At 32.5% G+C, this 17,127-nt stretch overlaps 1 protein-coding gene across 8 annotated transcripts in view; it reads right to left on the reverse strand.

Moving 5' to 3' along the window:
• The window catches only part of Manea (mannosidase endo-alpha), a 31,527-nt gene extending 14,882 nt beyond the window's left edge, over positions 1-16,645 (reverse strand). Inside the window, exons 1-2 of one of the 8 annotated variants that reach the window (XR_013424999.1) lie at positions 16,238-16,452; positions 11,269-11,850 (exon numbers count right to left, since the gene is read on the reverse strand). Coding sequence is in view for 4 of the 8 variants with exons in the window: in XM_005338012.5 (XP_005338069.2) it covers positions 11,269-11,812 (544 nt within the window). In the remaining 4 variants the exon portion in view is untranslated. The other 7 variants (XM_005338012.5, XM_078019597.1, XM_013364125.4 and 4 more) reach the window with 7 other exon arrangements.
• Positions 16,646-17,127: the final 482 nt, after the last annotated feature.

Raw genomic sequence — 17,127 nt, forward strand, 5'->3', positions numbered from 1 at the left:
TCTATTTATTCCCCCTCCATCTTCCTTTCACTCAGGGCAATAATTGAACTTTTAATACTGTCTATAATTTTGCCTTTTCTACAATGTCATATAGTTGAAATCATAAGATATGTAGCTTTCCCCAAATGGCTTCATTCACTTAGCAATTTGCATTTTAGTTTTCTTCATGTCTTTTCATGGCTTGATAGCTCATTTCCTTTTACTACTGCATAATATCCATCAAATGGATGTTTATCCATTTACCTATTGATGGGCATCTTGGTTGCTTCCAATTCTGGGCAATTATGAATACAGCTTCTATAAACATTCACATGCTAGGTTTTGTGTTTATATTATCTGTTAACAGCAGATTTAAAAAAATTATAATTTCTCCCTGTAACACCTGATTCATTTTGCACTGATAAATTACAAACTGTTAGAAATATCAGTTTGCACAGAAATCACTAAGTATAGAGAGAATGTTTAAGATCAACTTATCCAAAGTTTCACATATAAAGTAATATGAGGCTATTAGAAAGATGACACTGATTATTTAATCAATCAATAGACTTTTTAATATAGGGAGTCAAAAGAGAAGTTTGTGGAAATTAGGAAATGAATGTTTAGAAAATACGAGAAAGCTAAATTTAAAGATTTGAATTATGGTATAAGTACTATGTAAAAAAGAAGTTCCATTAGAGGAACAAAATAGTATTTTCTTTAAAGTTGACCAAAAAAAAAAAAAAAGTCTATGTCTTCTGTCCTTTCTGAAACTACAAATAGCAAAAAAATGAAAGACAGAAAAGGGAACCTAAAACACATGGGGTTGCAGGAAAGCTCTGTCTAGCCAAAGAGGGCATCGCAATCTAGAAAAGGATGTTTGTGAGAAAAATGTAGGAAAAAACTGATCAAATATTTGAGTTGCCTACTAGCCCCATTAGTAATACCATCAATAAAGAATGACAGTAAAAAACTTCCAACATGTGGCCTATTAAAAAAATTTACAAAAGATAAAAAGTGAAAAAGAATATGAAAAAATAATAAAGATCACACAATAGAAAGATTATGCCACAAACCATGTTAAAATTATGAGCAAAGCATTCTTCCATAAAATTAAACAAGGTTCCTGTTTCTAATGACAGTGGAATAATTTCTAAAAATGCTGTAAAAGTAAACCAATACTCCCATGAAAACAACCAAAATTACTAGGTAAAACATGAGTAACAATAAATTTCTTAAAGCCAAGAAACTGAAGGAAGAACTACCTAGCCAAACTGAAGGGTGACTGGAAAGCCAGGGAGGTAAATTAGCAAGGCCAGTGTGTCCCAAGCACAGATAACAGAAGCAAACTGGTTCTCAAAGTCAGGGGATTACATTCCAGGTTCACAATGCTTATGTAGTTCTATATCTTTAAACTCAAATTAAGATGAGTCATGACTTGGCATTCTCAATAATTGCCAGGCAAAAACAAAAAGTAAATTTTCTCAGGAGGAAGGGATCTTCCCCCTGAGTTTCAAACTACTGTGAAAAGTATTTTTTAAAGAATAAAAAATAGTAATGCTTTAACAAATAATAAAGAGCACAAGGAAATAAAGCATCAAATACAAGAATCAACAAAACCCAAAAGTCAATAGAAATTAACATGAAAAACTTAAGATTTCAGCATTACAGATATTTAAAACAACTATCTTCATAGCTTAAAAGATAAACATTCACTTCAAAAATTTCAAAATATTGTCATATGTCCTTCAGACAGTGGGGTGGGCTTTGAAGATGTATTTAAATATCTCACTTTCAGTTACATGAGCAAATGATACATTAACCTTTCTTGTTTCTGTAGCTTTATCACCAAACACATAAGTTTTACTCACAAAGGTGTATTTTAAATATGAACATAAAATTCCAATTTCTAGTACACTGCTCAATAAATTTTGTTTCCTTTTCCTATCATGCTGTTATTTCTCACTTTGATCCCTCACTCCAACCTCAGTGTGCCTTCTACCACATAGGATAGTTTTGTATCTTAATACAATAGTCTCCAAATTATTTCTGTACTTTTTCCTCATCTTCATTACACTCTAGTCTCATGCTGTCCAACTTGATACACACTTATCAAATAACTTAAAATTTTAAAAATATGTTGTTCACTTAACTAACCACATTTCCAGTGTCCACTAGCCATATATGGTCAGTAATATCTACTGTAATAGATAGTACTTATATACAACATTTTCATCATCACAGAAAGTTCTATTGGATAGAACTACCAAACAATTCTGGTTATACTACAATTATGCTAACCACTTCAACCCTAGCTAGTGACTTCTCTTCCTCTCACATTCTCTCTACTGGTATAATCCATGGCTTGGGAAGAATTTTTTTTCTCTTTTACTGTTATTATGTTTCAGATTCTCTATTGCATTGATTATGGATTCAATATATCTAATTCTATCTTCATACTGTGCTTCACAGTTCAATTTATGTTTGTACAGTCTGGTTCTTAAAAAATCTGAATACAAAAGGGTTGGGAAACCATTTATGGTCCAATTCCAGAAGAGGATTAGAAAATTTACAATGATAATGACTCCATGATAGTAACCTCTACAGTAAGCCAATTGAGCAAGAAATAAAGCTCAGTGGTGGAATACTTGCCTAGCACATGTGAGGCCTTGGGTTTTATTGCTAGTGACATAAAAAGGGGAAAAAAAACTATCTAACTAAAAGAAGCCAACTGAATATCTGTATTATTTATATGTAAAATTTATTACACTCTATCATTCCAACTACTTATTCAACTAGGAAATTCTCTGAAATTGATTCTAGGAATATTAATATACAAGATAGAAAAACCCATGTCATATTCATGCCATCCCTTCAAAGCAATTATCATATAACCTTTAATATAACTCATATGCAATGATTTTTAAAGTTAAATGATGCCTCTAAGTGGAGTAATAGTTAATAATACATTATAAAATCAGATACACCTAGAGAATCAAGTACTGATTTTCTCACTAGATAGACTCATATTTGTAGATCATTTTACTTAAATTACTTACATTCTACTTAAATTACTTAATTTCACACCTATAAAATTAGCGAATTTTTTTTTGAAAATTAATAAGTCCCTTATAATAGAATCACCATTAAACTAAAAGCAGACTTTGTAGTAGAAATCTTATAGGCCAAAGAGAATAGTATGATATATCCAAACTTCTGGGGCAGGGGAAGCTAATTAAGAATACTACACCCACCAAAACTTTCCTTCAGAAGTAAGGAAAAAATTAAGACTTTCCAAGACAAGAAGAAGTCAAGCTAATTTATTAGCTCCAGAGTGGTTCTATAACTGCTTAAAGGAGTCCTATACTAGAAACAAAAAGACAACAAGTACCATAAGAAATGCACTAACAAGCACAAAATTCAAGAAAAGAACATACATGAAAAAGAAAGAAGAAAATTGAGCCCTATCAATGCCAAAAAACTTAACAAAAACAAACAAACAAACAAAAAATCCCAAAACCAATTCACAAAAATGAACAAGACAGGACAAAAGGAAAAGGATATACAAAAGAATAGGAAAAAAAAATAGAATGGCAGGAGTGTATCTTTACTTACATTAAAAATCTTAAATGTAAGTGGAATAAATTCCCTAATTAAAAGATACAAACAGACTGAATAGACTAAAAGCAAACAAACAACAAACCAGACTGAACATGTGCTGCCTACAAGAAACTCACTTAAATAGTAAAGACATACATAGACTGAAAGTGAAGGAATGAAAAAAGGTAAACCATGAAAACCAAAAGTGAGGGGCTGGGATGTGGCTCAAGCTGTAACGCGCTCATCTGGCATGAGCGGGACACGGGGTTCGATCCTCAGCACCACATAAAAATAAAATAAAGATGTGTCCATCGAAAACTAAAAAATAAATATTAAAAAATTCTCTCTCTAAAAAAAAAAAACAAAAAACAAAAGTGAGCAAGAGTAGCTGTACTTATATCAAATAAAACAGATTTCAAAGCAAGAACTTTAAAAATAAACAAGGAAGGCCACTGTACAGTGATAAAAGGATCAATTCAGCATAGGAAACAATTATAAATATATATGCAGCTAACAATGAAGGACCCAATTATATAAAGCAAAGTTATTAGATCTAAACAATGAAATTCTAATAAAATAAGAGCAGGGTCTTCAAAACCTCACTTCTGTATATGGATATACCTTACACACAGGCACAGACAGACAGACAGACAGACACACACACACACACACACACACACACACACACACACACAGAGAACATCCGCAGGTTAACTAACCTGTGGACTAAATGGACCTAATGGGCATTTACAAATATTTCACCCAACAGCCACAAAATACGCATTCTCTGCATCAGCACATGAACATTTTCTTGATGGACCACATGTTAGAACAAAAACAAGTTTTGACAAATTTAAGAAAATTCCAAGTATAATAAGTATCTTCTTTGGCCACAATGGAGTAAAATCAGATCAATAATAAGATGTATTTTAGAAATTAGAGAAATCAACAACATTCTCTTGAATGACTTATAGCCAATGCAAAAAGCAAAAGGAAAATAAAAATTTCCTGAATTAATGAAATTGAAAAAAAATATGCCCAAAAATATAGGATACAGCAAAAGCAGTACTAACAGGAAAATTTACAGTAATAAATGCCTACATCAAAAAACAAGAAAATTTCAAGCAAACAATCTAATTATGCAACTCAAGAAATTATAAAGGCAAAAACAAAGCAAATCCAAAATTAGTAGAAGGAAAAGAAACAGCAAAGATCAGAGCAGCAATAAATGAAATGGAGATTAAAAAACAATACAAAAGACTAATGAAAACAAATAGTCTTTTGTAAAGATAAAAATCATTGATAAAACTAGACTAAACAGACATGAAATCAGGAAGGAGACAGAAAACAAATCAAAATGAGATGAAAAAGGAGACATCACAACCAATAACAAAGGAATGCAAATATCACTAGGAATGTCATAAACAACAATACACTGGCAAATTGGGTAACTTAGAAACAAATATAAATTTTTGGACACATAAGCAAACAAAACTGAGCCATGAAGACACAGATAACCTGAAAAGACAAATGAGAATAAATCAATAATAAAAAGTCTCCTAGCCAAGAAAGGCCAAAGACTGGAGGGCTTCACTGTTGAATTTTGTAAAGCTTTAAAGAAGAAACAACAATACTTCTCAAACTATTTCAAAGTGAAAAGAAGAAAACTCCTCCAACCTCATTCTACAAGGCCAGCATTAGTCTAATTCCAAAATCAAAGTAGGATGTAATTAAAAAAGAAAACTACAGTTCAACATTCCAGATAAACACACATGAAAAATTCTCAATATATAAATAAAAGCCAAGAGCACATCAAAATGATTATACAATATGATAAATCTGAGTTTGTCTCAAGGATGCAAGGATGTTTCAACATATGCAAAGCAATAAACATAACATAACACATCAACAGAATGAAGAATAAAAACCATATGAATATCTGAATAGATGCAGAAAAATAATTTGATAAAGTTTAACATTCCTTCATAATAAAAATCATAAAGCAATTCCTCTAAGATCAGGAGTAAAATAAGGATTTCTATTTTCATTACTCTAAAGGACATCCATATGCAAAAGGATATCAAATTATCCCTCTTTTGCAGATGACATGGTTTCACATATATAGAAAAAACCTAAAGAATACACACACACACACACACACACATATGCACCCATACACATGAGAAAAGAAAAACTGTTACAGATGATAAAGGAATTTATTAAAATTGTAGGCCACAAAACCAACATAAAAAAATAGTAGCTTTTTATACTAAAACAACCAAATTGCTAAGAAATTAAGAAGGCAACTGCAGTCACAATAGCTAGAAAAACCATACATAAATAAACAAATAGGTAGATAAATATACATGGGAAAAAACTTAACCAAGAAAATAAACAATCTATACAGTGGAAATTAGAAAACACTGCTGATATTAAAGAGGACATCCTGTGTTTACATGCTGGAAAAATCAGTATTGTTACAGTGGTCACACTAACCAAAAGAGTCCACAAATTAAATGCAATTTCTATCAAAATACCAGGGACATTCCTTACCCCCCACAAAATGATATTTGTATATAGCACAAAAGACCTTGAACAGCAAAGCTATTCAATTGGGGATAGGAGTGATTTGGAGATATTACCTGGACTGAATTCAAAATAAACTACAAAATGATAGTAAACAGAACAGCATGATATTGGATAAAAATAGACACAGACTAATGGAATAGAATAGAGAATCCAGAAATATGTTCAAATTTTTACAGTGAATTTTAGATGAAGATAGAAAATTCACCATATAAAACCATTTAACAAATGATAAATAAATGATACTGGGAAAACTAGATATTCACATGTAGAAGAAACCAGACTTTTATCTGTCACCAAAGGAAAAAAAAATATTAACTAAAATGGACCAAAGATTTAAATATAAGATCAAACCCATGAATCTACTCAAAGAAAATATAGGACACATGCTTCCGGACATTGGTCTGGGAACAGATATTTTCAATATGACCCCAATAGCAGAGGGTGCAGATGCAAAAATTGACAAATGGAATTACACCAAAATAAAAGATTCCTGTACATCAAAAGAAACAATCACAGAATGAGGAGCCGGGCAGAATGTATTTAAAAAGTTTTGCCCTGATAAAGAATTAGTTTCCAGAACATATAAAGAATTCAAACACCTCAAAAGAAATAATAGTAACACTAATAACAATAATAAGCCAATGGACTACAAAGATATTTCTAAAAATAGGCTACACATAAGACCAAAAAACATGAAATGTTTAGCATTAGTTAACATTAAAAAAAAATGCAAATCAAAAGCACATTGAAACTGGGCATGGTGGCGCACACCTGTAATCCCAGCAACTATGGAGGCTAAGGAGGCAAGAGGATTGTGAGTTCAAGCCAGCCTCTGCAAAAGCAAAATGCTAGGCAACTCAGTGAGACCTTGTGTCTAAATAAAATACAAAATAGGGCTAGGGATGTGGCTCAGTGGTCAAGTGCCTCTGAGCTCAATCCCCAGTACTGCCCCCCCTGCAAAACAAACAAAGAAAAAAACACATTGAGGTAGATATGAACTTACCTCAGTCACAATATTACAGAAAAGACAAAACATAACAAATGATGATCTAATATGAAGAAAAGGGAATTCTTATATACTGTTAGTACAAATGTAAATTAGTACGATCATTATGGAAAATCATATGGGATTTCATCAAATCACTAGAAATAGAAATACCATATGATCCTGCAATCCCATATTGAGTATATACCCAAAGGAATTGAAGTATGAAGGGACATCTGCAGTTGCATATTTATTGCAGCACAATAAAAGCCAAAGATGAAATCTGCAGGGAGCTACCATGAATTACTTGAGGGTCTTTGCTCAGTATCAAGCTATGGAGACTTAGGTTTTTCCCTTAGGAACTATCCCTGTTCTCCCATGTACATTAGATTACCCAAGGCACATAGCATCTATCTCCACTTTACTAGGAAAGACCACTCTTGTTGCTCTAGAGTTGGGTGTAATTCATTGCTATGGAAAACCTTTGATGTTATCCGATATAAATAAAGCAAGGGTGGACTCCACCTTGCCTCTTTTATGTGGATGCTCCATCCCTAAGATCGGCTAGCTCCACCCCTACTTTTTAAAATTACTTTTTGTCCCCTATAGTTTTTCTGCTGCTTTCTCTTAGCTTTTATCTCTCAGCCAGCCCATTATACGAAGAGGAACTCCATTTCCAACACTCTCGCAGGACATGGGCAGGACTTATCAACCTATGTGTCCATCAATGGATGACTGGATAAGGAAAATGTGTCTAGTGGGGGATAGGAGTGATTTGGAGATATATATATCATATATCATTCATTCATAAAAAGGAATAAAATCAGAGTGCAGATGTTACTGGAATACATTATATTACATGAAATAAGTCAGGCACTGAAAGACAAATACCACATGTTCTCACTTATATGTGGAAGTTAAAAAAATTGACCTCAAAGAAGTATAGAATAGTGTTTAGCAGACTCTGAGAAGATTTTTAGGGTTGGAAGGAAGAAGATATATAGTAGGTAGAGGGGTGTAGATGAATTCTAATATCAGCAAAGTAAGATAACTATGGTTGACAACAATTAATACAACATTTCAGACTAGCCAGCAGAGAGGATTTTGAACATTCCTAACTCAAAGACATTATTTATATTTATGAACTGGTGTTATAGTTTAGTGGTAGAGTACTTGACTAGCATACATGAGGGTCCAGGTTCAGTCCCTAGTATCAGGAAAAACAGCAACAGCAACAACAATGACAATAACAACAACAACAACAAAAACCCCTCAATATTACAATTTACTTGTTTTAAACAATATAAATGTATTATCTTAAAAGTTTTATAGGTCAGATATTTGCAACTAAAATAAAGGTGTTGGACTAGACTACGTTTATTTCTGTAGGGTTTAGGGAAGAATCTAATTATGGGTCACTGAAGTTTATAGAGGCCACCACATACTTTTGCTCATGAACTCCTTTTGCCATCTTCAACAACAGCAACAGTGGGTTGAGTCGTTTGCACATCACATACCTCGGACTTTTCCTTTTCCTTCTTCCTTATAAGGACCCATAATTAATGTAATATAAATAATCTGAGATAATCTCAGTCAATGGATTATAGAAACCTTTGCAACAGTAATTCTAATTTTCTTTTGTCATGTAAAATAGGATATCTACAGACTCAAGGGATTAGAATGTTTTTCTACTAAGAGCCCTTATTTTGACTCCTGAATATTTCTAAAATTTTTTAAAAAAATAAAAAATTATCCATTGGGTACTTCTATAATTTTTAGGTATCAGTATAACAGACAATATGATGTGTTATCCTTTAGCTAAAAGATTTGATACAGTAAAAGAATCCAACAAAAAGTAAAATATTTGCATCAGTAGTAAAATTACCAATATTTAAAATAACAATAATTATACTATTGTCAATGTTTAGAAATAATTCATATTCATATATAATTTGGTAGTAAAATAATGAGAAATAAAAAGTTTTATAAACATAAAGACATAAAGCCAAACATGAAATAAAAGTATTTTTCTTAACCACAATCATACTATGACACTTATATATTAGCTATGTAACTAAGTAATATTCATATTTATTTATCTTATAAAATAGAGACATGTTTTATAGTATGAATATATAAAATATAACAGCTACATTTATAATTGAGGGGAAAAATCATTGTATACAGTTCAATATGTATAAAGAGAATTAACACTTTGAACAATAACCATTTTCTCTGCTAAACTCAGCTTTTTAAACAACAGTGTAGTCTTAAAATTACAAAGAAGACTTGGATCTGCTACTGGTTTATTTGTTTGTTTGTTTGTGGTAATAAGGGAAAAGTCTTTTGAGAAAGTTTTTCCCTCTAATAAAAATCTGGAAATAAAGACAGATACATATACCACACAGAAGCTAATATAGTCTAAATAGGCTTTACCATATCTGTTTATGGCATAATATGAACAGAATATAGAAACTAGAGTTGTAAGTTTATTCTAAAAAATAAGATATCATAAGTAACTGAAAAAAGGCACTCCATAGGAAAAAAAATCATCATCTTACATGTTTAGTGTAGACTCAGAGAATTCTACATTGTTTTGTTCACAAAAGAAACTTGCATTTTTCTATATACTTATCAACTCATTAATTGAGTTCATGCCTTTATGTAGAGAACAACCATTTTTCCTTGTGTTCCTTCTACAAAGGGCACTAATGAGATAGAACTGAAACTGAAAAGTTTACAAAGGTTATAAAATAAAACTGAAGAATTTTCAGACATCAAATTATTTTTTTAATAAAACTGACTATTAAGAAAATAGAACTATCTAAATAAATAAGTATAACTGTAATACAAGGAGGAAAGGGAAGAGAAAGCTGATGGAGATTTCTAAGAACAGTAAGATCAACCAATGACTTAACATTAGTTAAGTTCAAGGGGCATATTTTGAACTTTAGAGCAATTACAAAATAAATAAAATGAATAAATATATTGTACTAGGCTAGAGAAAATACAATATACATAAAAATGTAAGAGATGAAAAAGAAAGGAACAAAGATGATTAGAACAAATGAAAAATAAATAACAAAATAGAATATTAAAAAACCATATCATTGCATGATATATAAACAAAATAAACACAAAAAATTTAAAAAGACTATGAAAGTAGTTTAAACAAACAGAAACACAAAGCCAAATAATATGCTACATGTGAAACAACACATATGTCTTTTAACAGGTGAGTATAGAAGAAAAATTTCTATAATTATATAATTAAATATTATTCAGCAACAAAAAGACTAAACTGTAGATATATGCTATGTTAACATAGGTACATTTGAAAACATTGTGGTAAGTGAAATAAGACACACAAATGATGGCTGGTTCTATTTTCATGAAGTAATAGAACATTCAGAACTACTTGACAGTGATACAAATCAGATGCACAGGGTCTGTATCATAGTGGGTAAGTAAGGCAATAACGATGAAACTTTCTGGACTACAGAAGTACCTTACCACTTGACTGATGATATTTATACAGGTGCATGCATACCTTTAAGAAACATAATTAAGTATTGTATTTCATGTAAAGCATAAATAATACAATTGAGAAAGAGAACTAAATTATTTTACATATATTAAAATATATCTAAATTTAATACATGATATATATATATTAAATTATTATTTAATATATTATTTTTATTAAGAAATCAGTAAAAACAATATGTACAGAAATACCCCAAAATTTAGAAATTAAACAACATACATTAAAGGCAGTGTTAAAAGGTAGTTACTGTTCTGGGGTCTGGGGTCGTGGCTAGTGTTAGAAAGCTTGCCTCGCATTTTAGGGGCACTGGGTTTGATCCTCAGCACCACATAAATAAATAAAATAATTATAAAATAAAGGTACTGTGTTCATCTATAACTAAAAATTTTTAAAAATGTTAAAAGTAAAAAGGTGGCTACCTGGATTTTTAATAATACATATATAGTTTAATTTGTAGGTATGAGTTTAATAATGTAATTAATAACAATGGGGAGACCAACTCAGTAATTTAATCTTCCACCAAAATTTGCTTATATACATAAACACATAAATAATATAAATTAATTACCAATAGAAGCTGAACGCATCTGTCTCATGTGAGTTTCTATGACAGTGGGATCCCGAGAGCTGTAACTTCCCAACTCAGGATAAAAGCTGGAGCCAATGTCATCTGGAGGACTGTGTCTCCCCTGTGGATAATTCTTGGCTATTCTAGGGTCCCAATGCTCCAAGACTGGATGATTCCAATGTATATATTTACCATCAAATTGTGGGTTTCCATACCAACTATAATAAAATACATGCAAAAAATAATTCAGAGGTGGCAGTTCTTCCAGGTTAAGTTCAGAAGTTTTGGAAGGTTTCATAGTGATTTCAACACTTTTTAAATTCTTGGTATTTGTTTCACTGTTGATTCTGTCACTCTTTTGAAAATCAACTTTTTTCCCCAAATGAATAGTTTGTTGATGAAGTTCTGGAAGAAGGTCAAGTCCAAAAGTAGCTCCAAAAGTAGCTGTATTTGGTCTCAGCAATTTTAAACCCATCATCAGAGAGAAAATAAATAGAATAAAAAGCGACAAAATGATGCAAGTCCTTCTCCGAAATTTTGCCATGATGACATACTTTAAAGTCCAAGATAGCAAATGCTTTGCTGTAATTTATTGAGAAAAGAAAATTAGTAAGAGGTATCAATAATATTTTCTAATGTATTCAAAATGAAAACTAAATCCATAGTGATTACATTAAAGTTAAGAAAATGCAATATTATGTTATCAAGTATTAGTATCTGTAAAATAATCAATACATACATAAACTAAGTGGCAGTACTGATCTGGAAATATTACCATTAGCATGCCAATTATATTCTGTTAAATAAACCTTTTAGGAATTTCATTTAATAAAATAAAATATATTTTTCATCATTTTAACAGATTTTATGAATATTGAGTAAAGAAAGGAATTTTTCTGTGTATAGGAACTAAAATTTTCTAATTTTAAACATAGACTTTAAAAAACATAATAAAAAGAAATATGTATGATGTACATTAAAGTTGAATCATAAATTGGATTTAAAATAAATCATTTTTAATTGAAATTACAATATTGTAAGGAGGAAATAATTATATATTTAAAATGATGTTTGGAAATGAAATAGAATCAAACATTTTTTTAAAAAATGACAGTAAAGAAAAAAGAATCAAAAGTTGATATAAGAAATTTGAGCATTCATGAATTCTGGTATCCAAGGGAAATCATAGAACTAATTCCATGTAGATACTGAGGCACAACTGTATTTACATGTAATATAATATTTAAGTATATATAGATGTAAAAATTATCATTGGGTAATATGCAAGATATGTAAAAATGGTTGAATGTGCATTTTTTTCTATAAGACTACAGTAATTCAAAAATAAAAAGATGAAGAGAATACCACCAGCAAATGAGAGGGCTCAAGCTATTAACATATTATCTGTTCATTTCTGCTATTAACATAGTATCTGTTCATTTCTGCTATTAACATAGTATCTGTTCATTTCTGCTATTAACATAGTATCTGTTCATTTCTGCTATTAACATAGTATCTGTTCATTTCTGGGAAGGGACAACTCCTACAGTCCTTCAAGCTCTGCACTCCATAACTCCAGGAACTGAAAACTCAGTGTGTGGAACATAGTGAGCCTGTTCACTGACTAGGAACAATTAAACAAGATAACCATTTTGGTCTGCCTCTGAAACTTGTCCTGACATTTCCAAGTTATTGAGATAACAATAAATCCTTTTTGTGCTTAAAAAAAGTGAGCATTCTGACAAGACATGAGTCAGAAAAACATTTTTGTTGATATGATTTCAACTATATTAACCATATACATAGAGGCAAGGAATATATTTAAAACATGTGATAGTTACCTCTAGGTGAGAAAACAGTAATCTTTTCATATGTCTACTACAATTATAATAGTTTTATTTTATAAAGAATTATGTGATAGACATCATTATCCAAAGCACATGTATGAAGACACAAATTGGTGTCAACATACTTTATATACAACCAGAGATATGAAAAATTGTGCTGTATATGTATAATAAGAATTGTAATGCATTCCGCTGTCATTTATTTTTTAAAAAATCAATTAAAAAAGAAAATAGAAACAGGAAAAAAAGAGTTAATTGATGGCAATGAATATTGAGAAGGCAGAGAAAGAAAGAAATAACCAAATTACTATGAAATGTATTTTTGGAATGCTGACTTCAGCTGAATGGAAAGTCACAAATAATACTGAAACTTTTTTACATTTTTCAGGTTCATCTCCTAGATCCACCCATGAAACAGAATATAAAATTTGAACTATGGAGGCTGTCTTCTATTTTCTTTCTCTTGACTATAAATATAATTTCTGAAGCTGATCCCTTTCTCTTTATACATAACTTAATTCATTCACTTAAAATGTTTAAAATCCATATCATTACAGATAATGTACCAGATAAATCTTTAGAGATGACTTACTGGCTGTAACCCAACCTCCATATTTCAATTAAGAATAAGTCATCTCAACCTAAATAAAAGCATCAGATATTGTGATTAAAGTTTCAGCTCCGCAGTTGCAATGTAGGACTTCAAATTCCAACTGTGCAAGATATTTGGTTTGATCTGTACAAATAACCTGATCTTTCTGTACTACTTCTCTCCACTATGAGTTATCTCAACCACAAGATTTTTGTGAGGATCAGGAATAAATGGTTTAACAACATTCCTAGAATAATGTCTGACTTAAAAAAAAAAAGCAATGAGTATTTCCAAAGATACAATGCAGCCTTCTTGATAATTCTGGATTCCAGAGTGAAATAGTCTATTATTTTAGCATTATCCACTTCTCAAATTGGCAATTCTTACATTATGTATTACAACATGTTATTTACATACAAGTCATATCCACAAGAAATGCAGTCTTTACCTTTACACTCCAGTAGAGATCAACATATCTTACACAGTCAGTGATCATTAGTTTTTCAGCTTATTTAATTTCTGGACCTCTTGCTTTTGACATTGGTATGTATGTGTTCAGATTCTACTGATTACATATACATTTCATATGTTTATAGTCTATATTGATCATACTATACAGGAAGAATTATAAAGATTCAATAATTTTATAAACCCATTTTCAAAAAAATTATCACCTTCAAAATTGTAACACTATAGTGACTCTTGAGATACCTAAAATATTTGCTAATCTTGCAGGAAAGGAGAACTACTTATTCAATTTCAACCAAAAAAATAATAATAATAAGTTTCAGACATTATTTGAGAATAAAAAAACAAGTTAATTGCAGATGCACAAGTTCTCAAAGCAGGTATTGGCTACTGATAATGTGTTCTCATGAAAGGACAATTTACATTATTCTAAAGTTATACATAATAGGTTCTTTTGAATTTGTTTTATGTTTTTGTTATGCTTTCAATCTCTTAAAATGTTAGTTTACTTGGAGGTCCCACATTCAGACAGCTAAGAAATCAGATCTTGAAGCACTATACTGTCATTATTTTAAAAATATTTGCTAATAATCACATAACTCAGAAAAGCCAAAGTCTCTTTTAGTTATTGTTATCAAATTAATTTATACAAACTCTTCATGCTTTCTCTTGGTGGAGGGATGTTTTTTTCCTGCTATTGTTTGCTTCTAATGTTATTCTGTAGGAAATCCGTGGAGATAAATACAACTAATAAGACACATCTGGAACTCTCAGAATCAGTTTCTGTACTAAGGCTTCCTTGCTCAGATCAGTTCTACCGTAAACATTCATACCTTTTGGTCAACAGAAATTCAGTTATGCATAATCTCATCCTTCCAATCTGTGAATTAGAACTTCATTTTAACACTACTAACTTTTTCAAAGTCTATGGTCTAGGATAGTCTATGGCTAAGCAATCTGCTTCAGAGTAAGCAACTTACTAGATCAAGAAGAGCAAGTTCTGACCTAGTAGTTAAGCTCTTGCTCCCATACTATTTTGCCTTTCTACAAGGTATTACAGATATCAAGTTTAGAGAATTATCACTTTTTAAGACATGGATGAAAAACATAGTCATGTGTTCATTTAAAATTACGGTTTTAAGAAACAATGACTGTTACCTGCTTCATGAACTGTAGCACACAATCTGAAGACAGCGTATTTTTATTTATTCTGAGCATACACTATTTACTCACATGAATAAGAGAAGCAGCTTTGCAAATGTGTTAAGCATAGAGTCTGAAAATCCACAAAATTTACAGCAACGCCAGTTTTTTTGTCAGGTTTACATATACCACAATGAGAGTGGAGTAACCAACTTGACTGTCATGAAAGTGATTTGCAAACAACTTGCAATACCTAGATTTGGTTTCGTATTTTTCTTTCAGCCTACTGCCTACACCCTTCAATGTAAACAACCCCTCATCCCCATTCTCATCTAATAAACAGTCTTTCCCTTGCACTTGTTTTTTTTTTTTTTTTTTTTTTTGGAGTCTTTCCAGGTTCCCTTAATGGTTATCTGTAGGGTTTCGTAACAATAAAACGAAACAAACTGATATAACTGCCTATATTTCAAGTTCTCTTCACTGAAGAGAAAAACAAAGGTATTCATGCTCCATAGTTGGTCTCTGAGTCTTAGCAAAGGATAAAGTCTACAATGGCAGCGCCAAACACTTTAATAGACCTGGGGGAAAAAAAAAAAAAAAACATCTGCACGGTGGCCTCCCCATCCTGCTAGCCTCTCCAGATGCCCAAGGGCGCCAGGAGACAGTAGGGCGACCTTCCTGCTGAACCCCAGGACTTTAGGACTTGAGGCTTGTCCTCTCAGTCGCTTCAAGGCCAAGATGCGGTATGAGAGTTATAAGGGCAAGGGACTGAGAAAAGTTCCACCTAAACCGAAATTTCCAACTTTCTGGGAAGAGAAGAGAAAACCAAGGCGACAGAAGGATTCCCCTGCGAAAAGACTGGAGAGAAAGCAGGTGGGGTCCAGATCAAACAGGATCAGAAGCAATGAAAGTAACTAACCTAAACAAGAATCGGGGGTGAGAGTGACAGGGCAGACCTCAGGTGGCCGAGGGCCCGGGTTCAACGCTCAGAGCCTCCCGCTGCCGGCCGAGGGACGCGGGGTCAAAGGGCTTCGGCAGGAAAGCCGCGAGCAGATTGGCTGCCGTAAGCGTGCGCAGGCGCCCACTGTGGACCCCGCGCCCGCCGCAGCCGCGTCACTGGGTCCGGAACTCTTGCAGCTACTCACCAAGGTCTAGGTTCGCCCACCAGTGGGGACTTAGCTGGAAAAGCGGTAGCCCACAAGACTGAGAAAGCTGACAGCTTCCTCCTGACAGCGCAGCCAGTGCCACGGCCCAAAAGGCTGGCGCAGGGCGTTCCGGGAGCCCTGCGGGCTGGGCCGGCGGGGCGGGGCGCACGAGGGTGGGCGGGGCTCAGTTCTCCCAGCGCGAGTCTGGAGTCCGTCTGTGGGAGGGGCCTAGATAAAAAGAGGCTCCGGTGTTTTAAAGGGCGACCCCTGCAAGTAAAGGAAAGGGAAGAAGTTGAGTGAGGCTGAACTCCCAGACAGTTTCAGCAAGTAGAGATGGCAATTAGAAATTGTCTTCTATGGCTCAGCTCGGAGAGCCGTTTTGATTTTTTGTTGTTGTTTTGGTTTGGATTTTTGTTTTCCAGTATGAGGCATTCAACTTTTAACTCGAGTATACTGCTTGTTTTCAAAGTTTTAACTTGAGAAATGGTTTTACCTCTTTTTTTTTTTAAATGCTCTTTACTTGAAAGCCAAAGTAGACAGATAAAAATGACATTTTTAAACTTGCAAATCAATTATCTAAATCACATTTGTAGTGAAATCAATTGAAACAGTTGAAAATAAGGCAATATAAAGAACAGAAATTTTTGGAATAAATGTTACAGCA

Source organism: Ictidomys tridecemlineatus, chromosome 8 (assembly GCF_052094955.1).
Source record: "Ictidomys tridecemlineatus isolate mIctTri1 chromosome 8, mIctTri1.hap1, whole genome shotgun sequence".
Classification (NCBI taxonomy): domain Eukaryota; kingdom Metazoa; phylum Chordata; class Mammalia; order Rodentia; family Sciuridae; genus Ictidomys; species Ictidomys tridecemlineatus.